Source organism: Anolis sagrei, chromosome 3 (genome assembly GCF_037176765.1).
Source record: "Anolis sagrei isolate rAnoSag1 chromosome 3, rAnoSag1.mat, whole genome shotgun sequence".
Classification (NCBI taxonomy): Eukaryota; Metazoa; Chordata; class Lepidosauria; order Squamata; family Dactyloidae; genus Anolis; species Anolis sagrei.
In genome coordinates this window covers 231,438,034-231,456,645 of record NC_090023.1, presented here as the reverse complement: position 1 = coordinate 231,456,645, position 18,612 = coordinate 231,438,034, and the positions used below count along the sequence as shown (strand labels likewise).

General features: G+C 37.3%; 1 protein-coding gene across 4 annotated transcripts in view; it reads right to left on the bottom strand.

The window, feature by feature from the left end:
- PXYLP1 (2-phosphoxylose phosphatase 1) overlaps window positions 1-18,612 on the bottom strand; it is an 86,478-nt gene that overhangs the window by 11,341 nt on the left and 56,525 nt on the right. For all 4 annotated transcript variants that reach the window (XM_067465959.1, XM_060767904.2, XM_060767905.2 and 1 more), the window contains 2 exons: window positions 18,321-18,482; window positions 13,564-13,690 (listed from right to left, as the gene is read on the bottom strand). In XM_067465959.1, the coding sequence (XP_067322060.1) occupies window positions 13,564-13,690; window positions 18,321-18,482 (289 nt within the window). The remainder of the gene's footprint in view (window positions 1-13,563; window positions 13,691-18,320; window positions 18,483-18,612) is intronic.

The window sequence follows — 18,612 nt, the reverse complement described above, 5'->3', positions numbered from 1 at the left end:
GAGTCCCCAAAAGATCACTCCAATGGGCTACCCAGAGAAAGCACTGCGTTAATAAGGGTGCAGCAAACGAACCCTACACATACACATTATTTGCATACAGAGGTACATTCTGGTAACGTTAACAATATAGTGGGATCAATGACATAATTATTAATGGATTGGAATGCCTGACAGTTTTTATTATGCACCTTCATTTCAACAGATATTCATTCTGAATAACTTAGATTCCACAACTTCCCATGCTAATGTGTGTGACCTACATTATTAACATTACAAAAATATCTATTTTACATCCCTAAAGTTCCACATTAAGAATGGGCATAAGAGCACACAAGTCCTCTGCATTTCATTTCTTAAGCCAGACCCCTATAATATTTACAATGGCTACCTCACATCATAATTTTTATGGAAAGTGCCCATGGCAAGCCATAGCTGCCGTCTCTTGAACACAAAAAAAGAAATAAGTTTAGTTTTTTAAAAATCTGAGAAGCACTACTGAAAATATGGGCATACCAGTACTATTCTGCATACACTGTTCTGCAGTCATGGTAAATATATAGTCAACACACTTTTTAAACCTTGCTTAAATAGACATAAGCGGTCAGTGTGACAATTCATGCTCAGAAATCAACTATTAATTCTCTTGCTTGGAACATTTATCACCAGGTAAATCCTTTTAAAATAGGTTTTCTGTTGCTAAGAAATCTTCTCCCAATTACCAAACTTACTAAAGTGCTGCCCTAAGTCTTCCTAACTACCATACTTTTTACTAGTATGCAAGAATAAAAGATGCCACTTCAATAGTAGAAGTGCTCATAGAAAACTATGTGGTATTAAAGAAACACCAGCTTAAAATCATGACCAGTATACACATGGATACCTAGAACACACCTGCTTCTCAAATATGTTAATTTGTAGCATTTGAAAAAAAATCGGTCTAGCATGAACAGATAGTTAGAAAGACAAAATGTCAGTACTAGACTTGAAATTTCTTTTGAAAAGGTAATATAGGTTTTTGAGGAAGGAAAATGAACCTTGTGGATTACTGAAAATATCTTTTCATCAGATGCAGTTAAATGGAAATGAAATGCAAAAATCAGAGTGCCACTAGTAATTTATTATTATTAAACTTTACACCCGCCCCCATCTCCCCAAGGGGACTCGAGGCAGCTAAGATGAGGCCAAGCCCAGCAAAAATAGAGCAAAATAAAATACATACTACAAATAATAACATCAGATAAAATACAACCAATAATACAATAGAGTAAACGCAGGATATGAGATAAAGTAACAAGAATTGAGTGCAGTGGGCTAAGCCAAATGCTAGGGATAAAATTATAAAACCCTGGTTGAAATAGATAAATAGAGTAGTGTAACCGGTGGGTTTAATTTCACTAAAGGATGAGATAAAGTGTATAAAAAGGATATTTTTAAAATATTCATAGGCTTGTTCTATAAACATACACCAAAAATTATGATGACTCAAAAAGTATGCACAATGCAATTTCAATTGAAGTCTGAAATTAAGGGTGTGATAATAGGTATTCTATGTATTGTCGAAGGCTTTCATGGCCGGAATCACTGGGTTGTTGTAGGTTTTTTCGGGCTATATGGCCATGGTCTAGAGGCATTCTCTCCTGACGTTTCGCTGGCATCTATGGCAAGCATCCTCAGAGGTAGTGAGGTCTTCTAGGTATTCTAATTTTTAGGAGGTGAAATCATCTTCAGAGTTTAAAATAAAGCACTAAACAATGCAAAGGAAGACTATTATTTAAACCATCAAATATAGGCTTGCTTTTCATCCTCCATAAAGAGGTTTTACATCAATCCAACACAATAACTGAAATATTATTGTGGAACTTGCAGACCTTATCATTGCTTTACAAGTCATTTGTAAAAAGGCATGTTATTTTGTCTAATGATTTAAACCACAAGAGGGTGCCACACTACCATCTTGTGATGTGCTAGACTTTAGAAATATTCATCAGTTTAATAAGACTTAGTATTATTAAAGCACTTCTGAGCAGCTTGTGGTTCTCTCAATATTGCTGAATTGTGACATCCCTCAGCACTGTTATTGCAAATGGTGAATTCCAGTCCAGCAACATCTGAAATGCTACAATTTCTCAATGTTGCTCAACAGCAAAGACTCCAACTTTAAATATTTACATGCCTGTTTCAATTATTTGAATTGTGACATGGGAGCATAGCAAAGTGCTACTGTGCTCTATTCCTCATTGCATTAGAATACCTATGATCACACCCTTAATTTCAGACTTCAATTGAAACTGCATTGTGAGTACTTTTTGAGTCATCATAATTTTTGGTGTATGTTTATAGAACAAGCCTATGAATATTTTGTTTGGAAATTTCTCACTTTGTTCAAGTTAATGAGCATTTCTGACTGCGTTCTTATTCAGAAAAACACCAGTTTAATCAACAAGCATAGTTAAAATTGCCATAAAGTGCTGCACAAGATTGTCATCTTGTACTTTCCTTCCAACATAATAACTGTCAACAATCTGAGTACACATGCTATCTGCAGCTACTAAACTTCATATTGTGTGATCCCATATATTTGTTGACAGTTACCACCTTACTAAATGTTTAAATGAGCCAAGACAGAGTTATGCCTCTCATACTAAAAAACCTGAATACAAATGGGAAGAAGAACATGTTTCTACACATGCACACAACTAGTACATTCATATATAGTAAGCAATAACCCAATTCTGTCAAGGTTCATGTTCACTAACTTCCAAACAAATGTCAACATTATCATCCCATAAGAAAAAGGAAGATACTTCCAAAATGACTTAATGTGCTTTATCTTAACTGCTATATCAATCCACAAAATCTGGGTTACAAAAACTATAGTAAAGCATAAATTAAACAATAATATAGTGGAAAAATAAAGTTCACCTTAGCCACTGCTTAGAAATGCTGGGGGATTTCAGTTCAATCTCTGATTCTACAGTTCTTAACATAGTGTAGGAGTTGTCATTCCATACCAAGTGGAAAGAAGGGGTAGGAGTGGAAATCAGACAAGGAAAGTAGACCAATGGCATCTTCTGCAGAGATATGCCAGACCTAGGAAAATAATGTCATTGGTTTGCATCCAATTATGGGGAATAGTCAGAAGCTTCTTCAATCCCTTTTGCTTCTTACTTGCCACATAATGGTCATTAGGAGGAGCTATCACAGCAAAACTTTGACTCTGGGGGAGGGGATCCTTGAAGAATATGGGAATATATATATATATATTAGGGCTGTGCAATTCGTTTCGTTAATTCGTAATTCGTTAAAAAATTTGTTATTTTTTGAATTACGAAACGATTACAAAACATTTTTTTTAACCTGGAAGTGTTTTTAAATATCGAAACGGCAGGCGCCAAAAAATTTTGTATTTCCATCCATTTCGGAAATACTAAGATGGCCGCCTGCCGATGCTTGCTGAGAGGGGCGAGCGAGCGGCGAGCGAGAGGGGCGAGCGAGCTTCCTGTTTTGGGTCAAGGCGAGGGAGGCGAGCAGCTGCCCTGCGCTGGAGCAGGGCGCCCGAAGCAGTAGCAGCTGCTGCTGGGCTCCTCCAATGCCATTAATCAACCAACCTGCCCGAGCGGCTTGCTCTCCTACCCCGCGCTTGCTGCCTTTGCTGGATTGATGGCTGGCTATCTCCCTCTGCTTGCTTTCCTCCAAAGTCTCTATCTCTCCTGAGGAGAGAGAACCTGTGCGCGCGCGCGTGTGTTCCTGCGCTTCAGCCCAAGCTCACTTCTCTTCCCCCTCGCTCGCTCGCTGCCTCTGCTGGATTGATGGCCCCCCTGCCCGTCCTTTTCCCAACGCCAGGCGCGATGCTGACGTCCCTCTCTCACTCTCTCTCTCTCCTGAGGAGAGGGAACCCTGCTTCTCTCCAAAGAGTGACTTTGCAGAGAACCAGGCAGCGGGGATAGCTATTAATCCAGCTGAGGCACTGAGTGCAAGGGAACAAACAGAGCGAGCCGCTCGGGCCGGTTAAGAAGCACAGGGCACACACACACACACAGGTTCTCTCTCCTCAGGAGAGATAGAGAGTGACTGCAAAGAAGCAGGCAGGGGGATAGCTATCCAGCAGAAGCACTGAGTGCAAGGGAAGAAGGCGAGCCGCAGGACACACACACACAGGTTCTCTTTCCTCAGGAGAGATAGAGAGTGACTTTGCAGAGAAGCAGGCGGGGGGGGGGGGGGGTGGGGGTGGGGGATAGCCATCAATCCAGCAGAGAGAGCGAGTGCGAGGGAAGAGAGGAAAAAACACAGGAACACACATACCTGCGCTCTATCTCTCATTTCTCTCTGAAGCCCTGCCCCTGCCAGGCTCAACATCACTCAACACCCCCAGCATAATTTATGCCAGTATCCTGTCCCTTCTCCAAAAAAAGGGGAGGGGGGGAAAGGAGGAGGGAGTTCTAGCGTTCTCTACCCACTCCCCGACTCCTCCAGTTTCCCGGGCTTTGAGGCTTCATGGATTCCGTAAAGCAGCAAAGAGAAGAGAGAAAATTCTCTGCTGACACCTACAGGCGCATAGCTGCAACTGCAACTCAGGAAAACTTAAATTTAAAAAATATTTTAAAAATATTGAAAAAAAAAGGGTGCCATCTTTACAAAATGTTTTGTAAATATTTACGAAATTTCGTAAATAACAAAACATTTTTTTGGAAAGTTTTGTAAATATTTTAAATATCGAAACAAAAAAACACCCCAATTAAGAATCGAATTTAGAAACAAATTTTTTCTTGATCAAACAGGCCTAATATATATATATATATATATATATATATATATATATATATATGAATGAACACATATACTGGCTGCATGTGTGGACTTAGGTTCACCTATATCACTAGCAAGATGCCAGACCTGAAAGACTTTTTAAAGATTCAAAGCAATGTTATTAGTTATGAAATGCCATCTCTAAAAACATCATAACTCTACAGCTACCAATCCTACCTTCCGAATGAGGTAAAAAACCCAAAGCAGGACAAGTTTCTCTTCTATAATCTGTCATCATCATCACCAGCTAGCACTCATGGCCAAGTATGATTGTCTTCCAGGATTAGAGTCTTGGCAATGGGTCTGCAAGTTACTGTAGAGACCCATTATAGATCTGCATGATCTTTCCCAGTGATAGCATGCTTTTCCAGATGGAAGATGGCCCCAACAAGGGTTTGCTTGGTGTGCCTTCCTCTTGGCACATTTCTCCCTTTTGCTTTCTATTCATGCCTCTTCAAAATCCACAGTTAGAAAACTCAAGGGCCAGTGCTTCCCAGTTCTCAGTGTTTATGCCACATTTTTTCAGGTTACCTTTAAGCCCATCTTTAAATCTCTTTTGCTGTCCACTGACATTCTGTTTTCCATTCTTGAGCCTACTCTGCTCACCCCATATGGGTAGGGGAATAGAAAAGATGCCTTAAACATAGTCTGTCTCTCTTATTTATACCTGACTAGACTGCAACATCCAGAAGGGTCACCTCCTTGCAGTCAAAAAAGAAAAAAAAACCTATGAACCATATGTACACTGTTAGATAACACAGACAATGAACACCCTGAATGTAGGATTGCTGTTACTGCAAAGGAGTTGAGGCCCTTTAACGTCAATATAGCAGGGTTCCAGAAAGCTATGCCTTCTTTTAGAAGAGATGCCAGAACAAGAAGGACAAATACATGGAGTCAGCTTTGCGATGAAGAACAACCTGGTGAAACATCTGCTGAAGCAACCGTTCGGCATTAATGAATGATTTGAGAACCCTTGGATTAGGGTCTCCATGAGAAGGAATTTACTTGAAGGCGCACAACACCAACAACAAAGAGAAGGCACTAGACAGAAAGGAAATAAATCTATACTAAATTGTTAACAGTTTTACTGAAAATATCAGAATACAGTATCTTTTCAAACTCTATCCAAGTGTGAGGGTAGCATTTCCTGAAAATCATTATTTGAAGGCTACATTTCTAAGTGAAGAGACTGTAGTGGAGCCCCAGGCAACACTCTGCATTCATGAAACACGTCAAGTTCCACCACAGCTTATGTGCCCTATCTGCCACTAGGCACATCCTGCTGCCATTAGGCACAACTCCTACCAATTGCTATTACAGATATTATAGTAGAACTACTAGCACCACTCAATTATTCAGTCCCCACCGGTGTACTCGGTACAGGAATAATTTAGTGACATTGACATGACCTGTCAATTAATTTACATTAATTAATTTATATTTAGTATAAAAACAAACATAAATGTATATAAACCACAATTAAAATGAATGCAATAGTTATTAAAAGTATTATGCAGCCAATAAAACCAACAGCGCCAACAGAACCAACAAAGCCAGAGTATAATACGATCTCCAGTCGGTGGTATCTTAACTATAAACAGACTTCTAATGCTCCTCCTCTCCATATGTAAGTGAGCAAAGATGGATTTTTAATTGTTTTTTAAAGGAGAGAAGGGAGAGAGCCATTTTTATTTCTTTAGGGAGGAAGTTCCAGTGGTAGGGGGTGATCATGGAAAAAGACCTTTCTCTCATTCCCACCAGTCGTACTTGAGAATGTATTCTGAGAATGATTGCTCACAAGAAAAAGGATGGTGAAGGAGAAATACAGATGGCAGCTGGAAGAGTATAGTATTTGGAGACTGTCTGGCCAATTACCTTTTACAAGGACTTTTTCCTTTTGAAAAAAAATAGATTAGCAATCTTGCTGTTGAACTGGCCAATTTACAGATGCCGCAGGAGACAGAGTATCCAGGCAACACAGTGAAAGTGGCTGGGACTGAACAGAATGAAAGAAATTATTCTGTTTAGTTTGATTAAATCTCCAGAGAAATTCTAGTATGGTAATTTCCATAAAATCATGGAAGAATAAAAAGAAGAGATTTAATATGCAACTTGACCTTTCCTTGGTAACTACAAGCTAGGCGTACGACTAGTATGATATCAAAAATTTAAAACATTTTTATAAAATAGCCTTATTTAATAAACTGTCATCTTGATGAAGTGCATTGTTCACAAAAGATATAACTTATGTTTTATTACAGGATGATTTTTGTGATATTTTTACTTTTTTCATTTCAGATCATTTCCAATGCACTAAAGATTTAGAAGATGATGACATATAAAAATCTCCAACAGAATCTGCTACCAATTAGAGCCAACAGCAGCTCTTTTTGAAAGTAAACTGCTAAGAGGCTGCTGCTCTATTTCTATTTTCTCCTCACATTTCTGCCTGCCTTTTCTGTTTTTCTGAATTAATGAAAGAAAGTGTAAATAGAAAACCACCTATTTTTTTTCACTAGGGACTGACAATCTATTGATATAAATCTAGTGTGTGTCCTTTCTGCATATGCTCAAAGCAAAATCCATCCCACTCTGTTTCTGAACTAGATGGATTTTTCTTCTATTACATCTATACAGACTTGTATTTTAAAAACTTAGGTAGTGGTCTAAAAGATGCATTTTAATGAGTTTTATTTTCATTTCTGAAAGTGTATAACTGGTACATGTGGCTAAAAAGGTTGCCTGACAGGGAGCCTTAGGAGTGTTTTGTTTTCTCCACCTCCCATCAGGAAGCCATGTATGATGAGCACCTCACCACACCATGGCCTACTGGTGGGAAAGGACTGGATGTGTCATACTTCATCATCCCACTCACCATTATTTCATAATTCCTTGGTGTCTAAAGTGGTATTTGGGAGAGGAAGCGGAGGTATTTGTGGTCATGACAATTGTGCCACCGCTGTAAATGTGAATTACACACGTTTGTAAACATTGAATACAGTGGTGAATACCAGCCACAAAATATTATCCAAAAATTAAGTGATAAAATGTTAAGAATGTTTAACAGATCACTCATCTTTAAGCACCATGTCACAGCAAGCAGCTAATCATGAAATTCCCTGTGAGGTGGGAGTCCATATATACCTAAGGTAGCCTCTCACTAATGCATCTTGCCTAACTGTTCTCAAGGGGTTTGCTGGTGGACTGTGTATGAGAGAGAGGTGGAGGACAACAGGTAAGATGTTGAATAATATGTACACATAGACAAGATCCTCTGTATCACAATTGTGTATTTAAAGATGATCACACAGTTAGTAGATGTCATAGTTGTTCATTACTACCTTTCAAAACAGTGTTAAAAGTAATCATTTTGAAAGGTTAGCAATATGGAATTACCAGGTGACAGTTTCATTTTTAGACTAAACATGTTGGGTTCCCCCCATCCTTTTCCTTTTGACTATTAAAAGAAAAGCTGAACATCAACTATAATAAAACAAAGGTAATGGTGTTTGGAAGAAGACACTCTCAACACAGATGGTCCATCAGGGGTCACCAAATAGAACAATGTCAGGAATTTAAGTACCTTGGAATCCATTTTACGAAAAGACTATCCTGGAAACCCCATACAGAACACACTAAAGCAGTAGCTTTGAAATCTGTTGGAGCAATACTCAGATTCTACAACACTGCAGGGGGTCATCTAGTTGTCCTAGCCCTTAAAATATTTCAGAGTAAAGTTATAGCCCAGATTTTGTATGGTGCTGCTGTCTGGGGATGGGATGAGTCTCAGACAGCAAAACTGGAGGCTCTCCAGAACACATTTTTTAAGAAACTACTGAGACTCCCCCCGGGCACCCCGGCAGCCTTGGTCCGGGCAGAGATTGGTCTCCCCTCCATTAGATCACGTGTTCATTTTACCCTATTTAATTATTGGAGAAATGTAAAAGACTCCTCAGTTAGGGTTCTTCCCAAGGGATGTTTTGAACAACTAGCAAAATGCAAAGTCTGGAATACTAGATACCAGAAGCTGCTGGAATTTCACCCCACTCTGTCTGATAAGCCTTCTATCTTGAACTCAAGGGTAAAGCTCCAGGAATATTTTTTTAATAATTGTGCCCACCATGATAGGCAGGCCATTAATAACTCCAAATTCTCCCACTGGTTTAGACTGTACAAACTTGACCATGATAGGGCTATCTACCTGACTAGGCTCACATTTCCAAAACTTAGACAAGCCTTCACAGCCCTTCATTTTCAAAGTATGCCCACAGCAGTGATTGATGGCAGATATACAGGCACCCCTCTGGCTCTTCGTTTATGTGTTTGCGGGACCCCGGAAATTGAGGATCTGCCTCACTATTTGCTTTTCTGCCCTTTATATTCTGACCCAAGAACCAAAATCCTGGGGTTTATTCTTCACCTCCTTCAGACCAACACTGTGTCCGAAAAGATTTTCTATCTCTTGGCTGACACTAACCCCGTGGTTACTCACAAGGTGTCTCTTTTTGCCCTGGCAGCACAGAAAATCCGGGCAAAACTAATCTCTGATATTGTAGTTGACTGTGCTGAGGATGCTTTCAACTAATAGTGGCTGTTTATGTAGTTTTAATAATGCTGTATCTATTTGCTTTTACTTGGTTTTTAATTACGCAGGTATGAGTCTATACATTATGTAGTATTTTAAAGGTGCATCTTGCCATCGATATATGTAGCATTTTAATGATTTATAGGATTTTATTGTGTATATATTGTATTTAATAATCTGGTGTTCATGTATTTATTTATTTGTCTTGCCTTGTATGTGAAAGACCTATGGTCTAAGCATTGAATAAACTATGAAACTATTAAAATATTATTCCTTATGGAAATCAATTATGGCATTCTAAGTTGTTGTAGCCATATATAGTATTTCCTGTATTTCAAATTAAAAACAGACCTAAATATTATGTATTTCAGTTATCCCACACTCATTCGCACCCTTTTCCCTCAAAACCAAATTAAACAAAATACTGTGACAGAAAATTAATTGTGCTGGTGAACAATGATAAAAACAAGTTTTCTCCATGGAAATCTACCTTGATTTGAAAATGCTAATTGAAATTTGACAGATGAAATCTCCAAGGACGTTGTGTCTTTCTTTACCTACATTCTACGCTTTTCATATGCCACAATCCTTAATTCGCAAACCTCTAGAAAGACCCCCTAAGCTATCCTGCTTGCCCATTAGAAGTCCATAGGGCTGCAGCATAATCTGCGTAATTAATGAACTCCATCTGTGGAATACTGAATGAAACAGAGAAGGGAACTGAATACAAATGAGATACTTATCATAAAAAAAATCCAAATAGCTTAAACAAATAAGAATTTCAATAAAAAATAATTAAATCTTAAATAGCTGCCAATCTATTTTCAAAATGCATGGCGGGTCTTCTCATTTTTATGTTCTCATTAGAAACTACTATATTTCCATAGATATCTATCAATGCCAACTAACTTTGTTGCATTACAAAACCATCTAAAAAGAGCTCCCAACGTAGTCATGCAATTATTCTGGAATGCATACTATCCTCTTGCCTGTACAGCTGCTGCTTCAATAACTCATGCTGCACTCTCCAGTGTAGAAAAGTCATTCCAAGAGTGAAAGGAAGATAATTACACATGCAATTGCTCATAAATGTAACCCTTATGTCTATGACTGTCATTCTGCCAGTGACTTACATCCACAAAATCCCTTCCTCAGTTTGGGGTACAGAGGCACACTGACTTCCATCCAAAAAACCTATGGATGGAATGCCAAGGGGAAGGGGGATCAGACAGTGAAAATCCAGTTGCTCTGGACTTCTGGAAAGAGAAAAAGATGGGTACACTCTATTTGAGAACACACACCCCCATTTCTCTTTCCTTCAAAACTGCTTCTCTATGATTGGAAATATTTTCCTTCTGCCTCCCTTCCTCATTGATAAGCACATCAACAAAGACACCTCCCAGGGCTTAGTAAGGCCAAGTAATACTAGGACACAGAAGTAATGCCAAGTAATACTATGCACACATGTAGGATCTCACACATATGCACATATATTTCTCTTTTACACATGGACACCTACCTACACTACTTCACATGCACAAAATGCACATTTCATTAGTACTTTCCTGTCTTAATAGATTCCCACAAACTAAACACACAGAGACAGAGAGAACTGGCTATTAATTGTAAACATGTTTTCTGCTTAAGTATCTCTCTCTAACAGAAGGAAGAGTTGGGTGCAATTTACAGTGTCTAATCCTTGTATAGAGGAAAATATTGAACTTTTGTCCATCAGATATCAAAAGAATTTTGGAAAACTCTCATTTACTGAAAATTGCACCTGTGCTTCAGTGTTTGTTTCTAAGAATTCTAGATTTCAATTACAAAGAATTATAAAGTCTAGTAGCTTCACATTTTTCTTACTGTGGAGTAGAAGTCTTTGCTTACTTGCCAGCACATTCCAAACAACTCCTGAAAGCATCTTCCATGCATGATTTCAAGAACGCAAATAGATGCTTTGGAGATTGCTTCAGTTAATAAATTTATTGGTTAACCATGCTTCAGCCACAGATCTCAAGGTAGGTTGCAAAGTAAAACCAAAAACACATGAAAAGATTTCATTAAAATTTATAGGAGAAATGCAATGAATAATTCTAGAAGAAAAGAAGAAAAAAATAAGACTATGCCAAATGAGCCTTTCTGTGACGGCAACTCAAAAGACACATGTGCTCAGAAACCAGGCAATTTTCTCTTCAGATGTTGGACCATATTAGGCTGTCCTTGTTAGGCATGCACCCAAAGCATCATAGGAGAATTTTAATTGGATGGCACAATTTTGTTCTCCTACATGGAAAGTTATTTACTTTTGAAGACCTTTATAGAAATATACTTCTCTTGAATAAGGGCATCATCAAATGCCTTATTCTCTAATCCAGTGTTTCTCAAACTGTGATCCACCAAGTGTTTTGGACTTCAGCGCCCAGAAATCCCAGATAGCTTACCAGCTGTTGGTAATTGTAGGAGCTAAAGTCCAAAACATCTGGAGGAGCACTGTTTGAGAAACTGCCCTATACAACTAGCAATATTGAATGTTCCATAGATTCATAGGAGCTTTACAAAAATATTGAGGGTAATTGATGTACAAGGTACCATTGGAAAGCATAAAAGACTCATACCAGAACATACTGTAACCTTCTCATTTCTCATATCTCAAAAATAATTAATTAGCAATGTCCTTGGACACATCCACAAAATGACTTTCTGTGAAGTGCAATTCTGCTAGGTTTCCTTCTATGGACTTTATAAGGCTGAACATTGTTATTTAATTACTACCATCACAGCATGCATGTGCCCACTCTGTAAAGTGTTCTCTTTAATACTCTACTGCAGATGTTTTAGACCTCAAAATGTCAAGCCCTGTAGAATTTCCAAATGGCTTTGAACTATCTCTCTTCAATTAATGTTTCATTCCCCAGAGTAAGTTCATTAAAAATTGTATCACTGCAATTAGCAAATTACTCATTGCTTATCTTATTATAAAATTTAATTGCTCACTACAGCCAATACAATTTCATAGCACTTAGTAAACTCCATCTTGAAAGATTTAATATATATGCCCTTCTTCAGCATACCAACATTGTTTGTGAAAAAGTGTTTATCACAATATGATGTTTGCTATTTTTCTCCTACTCCTTTCTTTCCCAAATTGTGATTTTATTACAAATTTATCTGCCGTGATAGAAAAAAAAACCCAAAGGTTTGCATGACTGATCATGTTAAATCCCTAAGTCTTATATGAAAACTCATATTCACTGCAGCATTTCAAAACTGGAGTTTATCCCGAATTGCACCCCCACCAATTATAACACAACATAATGCAATATTTCAGTTGTTCTTCTTTAACAATTATAATTAACCTTTAAACAGTCAGTCTGAACTATTCAATCTGGCTGCTTATCACAGTTTCCAGCTAAAGTAAGGAAACATAACAAAGCTGTATCAATAAGAAAATACAGATCCCAGCAATGATATTAATTAATGCTTCATATTGTTTATGTACAAAATATGAAGACATTCCGATGGCCAACATCTCTACTGAAAACAATGAATCCATGTTGAATTTGTCAACATCTCACAGAGATTAAAGGAAATGTAACTCAGGAAAGCCATTGAAACATTTATTACCAAAAGTCAACCAATGAAAAATATACAAAACAGTTCTCAATGACAAAATGGAAAGAAAGGGGATAGTGATTTTTTTTTTTTGGTTCTGCCTATCTCACAATACCTTGATACATTTGGTATCTCATATCCTTTCCAAACACGTCTCAGAAAGATAAGAGAACATTATCCCCATCTATTCATCTGTTAACAATATGCTAGACAGGGATGAGAGTGACTGCAGGGACAGAGAGCTAGAGGCAGTCTTTCAGTGAACTGGGGTTTTCAGAGTTTGGGGTTGGATCCAGTTCCTTTGTTTACCTCTGTTTGGACAACCATTTTAACTCTTTTAAAAATAAAAGAAGGAAACAGAAGTCAGCAAAAGATAAATCACAACGTTGAGTACTATGAATGCAAAGTAAAATGCTAGTATAATGTTTGCAGGTTTCTATTTGTATACACAATAAGTCACTATCTGGACTTTAATTAGATGCTTGTATTCTACTTAATTTTCATATTGTAGTATACATGAAAGTCTAGAGGAAAAATATGACATCAAGAACATTTACCTGCTAGGAACTAAAGTACAGTCAATGTCTGGCCTTTTTGTTTTGGGAATGGCATAAAGAGGATATCGGTCGCCATGACGGATCAGCGCATGAACGGAAATCAGCTTAAAATAATGAGGTGCATGGCCTGTGAGAGGAAAAAATGTTATTTATTATAACAATCACAGGGAGCCCAAGAAGGATGCCTGCACAAATATATAGCAGTTAGTAACGTATAAAACATGCAATGAAAATTCCTCTAAGAGGATGTTCCATTGACATAACTGGTACACAATCACATATACTTCTTTCATTCATTTATTAATACACACACACACAAAACAATTATATTCTAGGTGCATTGACAGATGTAAAATCTCAGAAGGTACCGCATGTATTGAGTGCACTCTACTAGTTTTACTGTCACAGATGAATACTAACTTACAGCTTTCACTCCTTTTTCTCTTTTCTCGCATTCAGAAATAAATAATGATGAAGTTAAGTACCACCTTTATGTCTTGTTCAATTTTCACAGTCTTACTAAAATAAATGACATCTCAAATGACAGGTTTTATTATTCAACTTGTTCAATTTTCACAGTCTTACTAAAATAAATGACCTATCTCAAATGGCAGGCTTTATTATTCAACTTGCCAAGATCCTGCAAGCATAGTGTAGAGACAGAATATTTATTAAATATTGAGAAATGAAATGCTGATAATGTCAGCAATGCATGTTTACTTTAGAGGCCAGTAAAATTACCTTGCTTATGGTGACTCATGGATTGATTCTTAACCATGTAGGCATATTGTGCCTTGACTCCTGAATATAATTTACAGAACAACAGCAAATCATGATCAGATGCAGTGACACTCTATGGTCTGTGTTACAGAAATACATAAAGAACATACAGGCACTTTTGCCACAGCAGACCAATAGATCAACCATATCTGATGGTTGCTCCCCATAACTATCATTCAATAATGGTTAATCATACTGCATCTTTACATTTAAATTCCACAGAACCATTGTGATACCAGCCAACAAGACAACTGTCCACCATGTATATCTCAAATCATTTCTTAATGTTATTCATCCCATTACTCTAGCTTTAGCTAATCAGCTATTTTATAAGGAACTGCTTTACTTTGGCTAATTTATGAAAACTGGGGAAAAATCTAATCAAAACATGAGGAAACAACATTAATAGAGAGTCAGTATGGTGTATTAGTTTGAGCACTGGACAACAACTCTAGAGACCAGGGTTTGGAGGTCTGTACAGCTGCAGAAACCCTTTGGTTGGGTTATTCACACATTCTCTCAGACTCAGAGGAAGACAAATGGCTTAGGACTGTTGAGACCTGGGAATTCAGCAGTTTTAGTAGGAGGACGTTAGGTTCCACACTCTAGTACATATTTATAACAAAAATAGAAAACCTTAAACTGAAGAACAGAATATATCCATTCTTATTTTCTTCAGATGCTCTCAATGAAAGCATACTGTACTTTAGATGGCAGTTACAGAAAACAGAAGATGATATAGGTAAAGCTAAAGGTTTTCCCCTGACGTATTCGACTCTGGGAATTGGTGTTCATCTCCATTTCTAAGCCAAAGAGCTGGTGTTGTCCATAGACATCTCCAAGGTCATGTGGCCAAAATGACTGCATGGAGCACCGTTACCTTCCCACTAGAGCATTACCTATTGATCTACTCACATATGCATGTTTTTGATCTGCTAAGTTGGCCGAAACTGGGGCTGACAGTGGAAGCTCACGTTGCTCCCCAAATTCAAACGTATGACTTTTGGTCAACAAGTTTAGCAGCTCAGCGGTTTAACCCACTGCACCACCAGGTATATTCCACAATAAATGTATAATGCCCAGCAGGTTTTTTTCTAGGTTGAAACCAAGTGACATTAGTTGCTAAGGCTATTCAGACAGTATATTAAAACTCTATACATAGAATATACATAGAATATAGACCTCTGTACATGCTGAAATCTGATGGTATTTCTGCTCCCACCACTTAATAATCAATATGCTATGATGTGCTAAGTTAAAGTCCCACAATACTGGCTGTTTAAATTTATCTGTTAAGACCTATGGTTTCTGAATCATATTCCCAGACCATTGTTATTTTATCTACCTTTTTAAAATTATATAGAAGGTGTTTGCAGTCAATGATATAATTAGATTGCATAACCTTCCATTCACATTCTAGATCTTGTTAATTACAATGCTCTTAAAGATGAGTGTTTTCCTGAGATTCCCTTATGTGAGGTAGTACTTCATTTCACCAGGATTGGTCATCTGACTCGTAGTCTCTATAAATTTGGAGACTGTCAGAGAATAAGCTTTCTGATAAATTAGCAAGCTGCTCAAGAGCTTGACAGCTTTTCTTAACTGACATGTTACTGCCAGGAGATGGAAATTAAATATAATGTTGTCCTTTTTGGCTTAATTCATATTTTATGGGAATGTTTTTCTATTCACACACACATAGACACACACACACACACACACACTTCAGGCAAAAGGGAAGATTCTTACTGAACATCTAGCAACTGCTACATCTCTGTTTCAGCATTTTCAAACATAAGCATCCTGAACAAATTTCAAGATAAAACAAATTACTGTGTCTTGGAACAATCATCCTTAAAAATTAGCCATGAAACTTAATCCTGTATTGTATAAGATGTAACTGTTGTCAAAGTGAACCTGGGCAGAGTCCAAAAAAATCATCAAGTTAAGCATTGACATAAAGGAGAAGCTGGTAATACCATCACAGTCAATTTCAAACGACGGAAAATAATTGTTGAAACATTATTATAAGGACAATTTAAGAGGAACAAACTTCAGATTACTAAAAGCCAGTACAACAGAAAGAGAAAAATCTATGGCACCAATTAGAGTAGCCACAGACAAACTAATAGGACACTACCACAAATAATTAACAGAGCCTATTCTACAAAATAAGCAAGATCTTCTTGTAAAAACAGAAGTGGCTCCACTTGAAGAACAGATTTCTGATTGATTCATCTGTACAAGGATGTTACAAAGATCTAGAATCAAACTAAAGGAGAAGATGAAATACTTTCCTTATGATGGTTATAGTATATGAGACCTTTTTGATATAATTTAGGTAAGGGGAGCATAATAAAGTATTACATACATATGATATAGGGAAGTGGAAAAATATTTATTTTCACCTTGGGCAACAAAACTACTAATTCAGGGGGCCTCAAACTTTTTAAACATGGTCCCTCAGACTATTTTGGGGGTGGGGGGACGGGGACTATAATTTGAAAAAAAATGAACTAATTCCTATGCAAACTGCACATTTTATTTGTAGAGCAAAGAATAAACAATGAAAGAACAATTGAAAACGAAGAACAATTTTGACCAACATAAACTTCCCAGTATTTCAGTGGGGCCTGCTTTTGATTGATGAGATAGTCAAGTTAGTTAGGGTTGCTATTTTTATGTCCCTTCAAGTCGTTTCAGACTTAGGTGACCCCAAATCCAAGATTTGGGCTGGGGCTGGGTAAATGACATGGGGGGGGGGGAGACAATCCAGCCCACTGGCCTTAGTTTGGGGACCCCTAACCTAATTAAACAGGTCAGAATTTGACTGAGATAAAGTAAAACAAATAACTTCACATAGTATGTATTTCTATCTTGATTGTATTTTTCTTTATTTTTTTATAAGTCTATGATTGCTAAGTCCGTGATTGGAGGAAGGAAGGATTAATTAGATATCGTATATATTGTGATATTGTATATATTGTAAACTTTTAATTAAAGTCTTAATTAACTTCATAAAATTTGTAGAATTCATTGTTGTAAGATGTGATGATGACCATTGCATTAGATCAGGGCTTCTTGAACTTTTTCCACTCATGATCCCTTTTTCCCCCCAAGAAATTTCAGAGTGATACCAAGTGTATAAATACCGTAAGTATAAAATTCAACATTTACTGATAATAGGCTTTTTAAATAGGCTGGTTTTCCTTTTTATGAAGCACAGCTAAAGCATTTTCTACAGAGTAAACACTGAATTTGGCTGCTAACAGATGTGTGTCAACATGTGGGATTCAGAACCCTTTTACTATTGCCAATTTTTGCAAACCCAACATTGGCCCATTTGGGGTCAGGATTAACAGTTTAAGAGCAGAGGTTTATTTTCAAAGTGTTAAATAATACATGGGACTGCAATGTAGATAAAATGTGATGTTTCTCGTTCTTTTGTTTCAACAAAAAAAGGCAGTTTTGTGATTCTGGGGGACTTGAAAATCACAAAAACATCATTTAAAAAACAACTGTATACAGTCCCAGGACTGCACTTTGCCAATTGCTTTCTAATTCACTGAGCACAGGTATAATAATAATAATAATAATGAGCCATCTGTTTAAATGAAACATGTAGGTTCAAGGGCAGCATGCTTTTCAATGCTATTTAGCAGGAGGTGGCAAAGTGATTTTTGTGTTCATGCTCGGCTATATGATTCTCAAAATATCTGGTTGACCAGTTGGAAGCATAATCCTGGACTAGACTGATTTTTTTGGACTTTCAAATTCCAGAAGAGTGACCATATCCCACCCAGATTGTTAGCAGCTGAGGTTAATACAGAAGAGAAGTTTTAGATTTTGCATTTTTATTTTAACTGCTACTTCTGTTTCCTTCTAACTGGAAGTTTTCTGACAGCATGCTAGAATCTGAAAACACAGTAAATTATACCAAAATAAAACAGCACACGTCAACACAATGATATATTTACCTTCCATACTGCGTTCAGGTATGCTGGGAATGTTACAATAAAATTTGGCTTCATAAATAGGATCTATGGCAGGTGGCTCTGTCAGTGGATTCGGCATAATTCTCTTTCGATTCTTAGAATTCAAACCATCTTCTTTAACCGGATTAATGGGGATCAAGTGTACTAAAAAAGATACAAAAAAGCAATATTCATGCCTGGATTATTTTAATGCTAGATCACTGATTTGAACAACTCTCAGCAGGTTAGTTTACATGTAATACATAAATATAAAAGAACAAAAGATTGCCGATAT